Below are 3,815 nucleotides of genomic sequence, written 5' to 3' on the forward strand. Positions count from 1 at the left end.
GGAAGCGTTGCGGTTGTCACTTGTGGACACGATAGCATGGTTGATTCGGTCCGTTATGCCGTTGTGCACAACTTGGATGCAACCACCCATCGTGTGGACTACTTTGAGGAGTTGCAGATTTGGGCTTGAGTGATCACCATATGGTGCTATAGATTAATAGATGTGATATTTCATTATACACCTTAAGCTGTGAATGATTAGAATATAGGTTCAAGGGGGCATTGTTAGGATATTTGGAAACCAACTTTACCTGTTGCTAACGGATGTAGTTGAGTACGAGAAGATTGTTTTGTTTCTAATGAATAAATCTCCTGGTAAAGGATATGTTGACTGGTTAATGGATGTGTAAAATGCCTGCTTTTGAATATCCATGTTTAACAGTGAAAATTTGTCAAGTATCTAGAGAGTCATCACAGGCTGGTGAGGAGACTCTCATAAAGGAGTGGTTGGTGCGGAGTCAGCTGGTGTATTTTAGCGTACACGGTCTTTATAGCCTGGTAAGCCGCTCAGTACATTGTTGAATTAATCCCCAAAGCCAAATTATTTGAGGCTAGGTTTTGACCATAACAACGTTTAAGACGGCGTGTTCTGAAATTGTTAGTGGATAAACCGAGGTATAGATAAAGCTAGAGACTGGAGTGACCTAATTTTTTGGACCCTTTTATAAACGAGTTCTCTCGAAGAACGGGATCTGGCATGCACCATATTTTCACTTGAGCTTGAGTAAATATATAAAATTGTTGCAGTGGTATAGCCGAGTTTCATCATACACACCGACTTATTCCTTTAAACCTTCCAACTTGATCGTTGAAGTGCTAAATATTATGGAGCTGAAACGGTCTGGTGTAGGCGAAATGATATGCAGGAAAAATCTAAAATAGGCATTGCTACATGCACGGCGGAGGTATCGGAAAGGATCGCGAAATATTTCGCTGTTTGGTTGACAAGCTTCCAGGTTTAAGCATCTAGCCAGTCAACGTCGATTCAGCAGCTTACTTCCATTTGCTGAGACCAAGCTCTGAGACGAGCATCAGCGCTCGTTAATCCTGCCAAGATACTTGCACTTTGTCAAGCTTTACCTGGTTAGCCAGTGTGAAAACACGCAATTACCTCGGCCAAGCTACTCAATAGCGGGGTGGCCAACAAATGCAATAATGCAAGGGTGCCAAGACAATTTCTCTGACTGAAAATTTTCTCATCTATACCACTTTTCAGGCCACTAACCATTGGAGTGAAAGTGGTACAGGTCGAAGGTTTAGTATATTTTTTTCGTTAGACCTTGTAAGCTCTTTGCTAAGGTTGAAAGCGCTGTCTGAATCGCCTTAGTACCAATATTAGACCCTGGGAAAATTAGTTATGTCCGTATCTTATCAGAGATGTGTTAGGACTGTATGGCTCCCTCGTTCCGGATACTTTATGGCCCTTGCATTAACTCAGACATCTCCGAGCCCTCTCCTGTATAGAGGACTAGTTGTGCTGCACGCTTTTTCTAGCCTGTGACTCCTGTGAATGTCTTGATTAGCTTCCCATTCAAAGATGGCTGAATGCTTTCGTTTTTTCCTGTTACAAATGCATGCAGACACTCAAACTTAGACACCTTTATGTCGCCGAGAATTTATATTTTACTGCAGATCTGTTGGGATAGCAGAAATGCCCCGCTCCTAGTCTATAGCTTGTTCAAACGGAATGTCAACCTGGGAGAGACGCATGTGCCGATTGCAGACTTTTTAAACGCCAGGCGACCTCACTGAGCGTTTATAGTTTAGGTTCAAGGTCAGAGATTAGGGTGCGCGCATTCTTATTCGTAGCGTTTGATGGATCTCCAAAGATGACAGAAAACAGTACAGGCAACCGGACCCGGCACGGAAAAGAATCTGACATTGTGTATTATAGGTATATTGTTTCAGTGCTGGTACGGCTTACAAGAGCCATGCACCTTTTTTTACGACCCGCATGGCTTCTGCGGCATCTACGCATCATGGCCCTGCGGCCTTCGCAGATTATAGCTCTTCCCGATACCGGAGAGACACCTTCCTCCGGTGGTGCCTTTTTTTTTAAAAAAAAAATAATATTTCCATTGGTACCTGGTATGACTGTATTATATAAATAGAACGTCTCTCCTACTCTAAACTTGATGTTCAATCCCATTATTTAATACGTCTCGAAAATCAATTTTCCTCCCGGACTGGTGACTTACGGATTTACATTACTCCTACCCCCATCTCTCAGACAGCAATGATGAAGTATACATCGGCTCTTATGGCCATGGCGGCTCTTTCTATGAGTACTGCTCTCTGTGAGTCTCCTTATCACAGATACACAAGTGAGGAATACGCTGTCATGGCTTGTACCGGTGTGATTGAAGCATCCACCACCTTCTGTGCAAAGAAAGGCAAGGGTACAAAGATTGTCGGTGCCTGCTACTGCACCAACATTCCCGAAATGGGTTCCCTTTTAACGTGCTTGCATACGAACGATTACTACAACAACAAGATGGTCAGCTACCTTGGACGCCAGTGTTCAGAAGTCTACCCAAACACCACGTTGGATGCCCAGTTCTTTGATAAGGTGTACCAGAATGCGTCGCAATACATCATTACCCCCGGTTCAGACTTTAATTCCTCCCTTATTTCTTACTCTCCGATTACGGTCAAGTCCAAGAAGGTCAAGACCTACTACAAAGCCTACTACGTCAGATGGAACAACTTCACCTTAGCTCTCAATTTGGGTGCCGGGTTCTACGGGTTAATGGGTTTCTTCATGTTGGGGTCCGCTATTGTCAACTGGACAACCGTCATTTTCCCTGGATTTGCCCAAAAGTTCAATGGCACCTCCTCCAAGTGGTTTAGAAAGTACGTCACCCTCACTGCGGCCTTCAAGAAGGACAGAAATGTGCCGTTAAAGTTTTTCGGTGTTCCGGTGGCGCTCATCCCCACCAGAATGGAATCCATTATTGTCTTTCTGCTCTGGACATACATGATTTTAGCCAGCTCCATAGGCTACAAGCACGTCGAGGGCAACCCAATCTGGAAACGTCCAATGGCTGAGCTTGGTAGAATTGTCTCCGACAGAACCGGTGTCCTTGCCCTCATTACGTACCCCATGCTTATCTTGTTTGCTGGTAGAAACAACTTCTTGATATACATCACCAGATGGAACTTTTCTAGGTTCAATATCTACCACAGAAATGTCTCGAGAATGTTTTTTTTGTTGTCTACCGTCCACGGAGTTGCTATTTCCATTTCCGCCTTTGGTATTTCCCCCGATAAGTATTCTGGAAGAATGAAGAAGGAAGCTGTGATTTGGGGTACTGTTGCTACAATCTTGATGGGGTTCATGATGATTCAAGGCATGCTTGTATTGAGAAGAAAGTCATATGAAACCTTCTTGATCATCCACATCGTGTTTGCTGTATTTGTTTTGATTGGGACCCATTTCCACATTGTTCCATACTCTTACGATGGATTCACGTGGTCTGTAGTTGGGCTTTGGGTATTGGATAGAGCGGTGAGATTGTTGAGCATTGCCAGATTTGGGATCAAGGATGCCAACGTTACGTTGATTTCCGGCGAAACCTTGAAGGTGACGGTGCCAAAACCAAGACACTGGAACGCAAAGCCAGGTCAGTATGCCTTTGTCTCCTTCATGACGCCTTTGTGCTTTTGGCAGTCCCATCCCTTTACGATGATTACCGAAACAGAGTCTGAAATCAGTTTTGCCATCAAGGTCAAAGGTGGTGTCACCCTGAGTTTGTACAAGCACTTGGTTTCCATGCCTTCTCAGACTGCAACCATCAAGGTATGTGTCGAAGGACC

At 44.2% G+C, this 3,815-nt stretch overlaps 3 protein-coding genes across 3 annotated transcripts in view; all 3 read left to right on the forward strand.

The window, feature by feature from the left end:
• Positions 1–153, forward strand: part of BABINDRAFT_163903 (ferredoxin reductase family protein) — a gene marked incomplete at its 5' end in the record, with an annotated part of 5,392 nt that extends 5,239 nt beyond the window's left edge. Inside the window, one exon of the mRNA XM_019130174.1 lies at positions 6–153. Within this exon, the coding sequence (XP_018982332.1) occupies positions 6–129 (124 nt within the window). The 3' untranslated portion in view covers positions 130–153. The remainder of the gene's footprint in view (positions 1–5) is intronic.
• An 84-nt stretch (positions 154–237) lies between these two features.
• Positions 238–559, forward strand: BABINDRAFT_106280 (uncharacterized protein). Its single transcript, XM_019126771.1, has one exon. It carries the CDS (start codon positions 342–344, stop codon positions 519–521), a length of 180 nt encoding a protein of 59 aa, XP_018982333.1. The 5' UTR covers positions 238–341; the 3' UTR covers positions 522–559.
• A 1,721-nt stretch (positions 560–2,280) lies between these two features.
• BABINDRAFT_42481 (ferric reductase family protein) lies at positions 2,281–3,813 on the forward strand (the record flags this gene model as incomplete). Its single annotated transcript, XM_019132073.1, has 1 exon — positions 2,281–3,813. A coding segment is annotated over one exon (1,533 nt), but the record flags the coding sequence as incomplete, so codon positions are not given.
• Between the last annotated feature and the right edge of the window lie 2 nt (positions 3,814–3,815).

Source organism: Babjeviella inositovora, assembly GCF_001661335.1.
Source record: "Babjeviella inositovora NRRL Y-12698 unplaced genomic scaffold BABINscaffold_19, whole genome shotgun sequence".
Lineage (NCBI taxonomy): Eukaryota > Fungi > Ascomycota > Pichiomycetes > Serinales > Babjeviella > Babjeviella inositovora.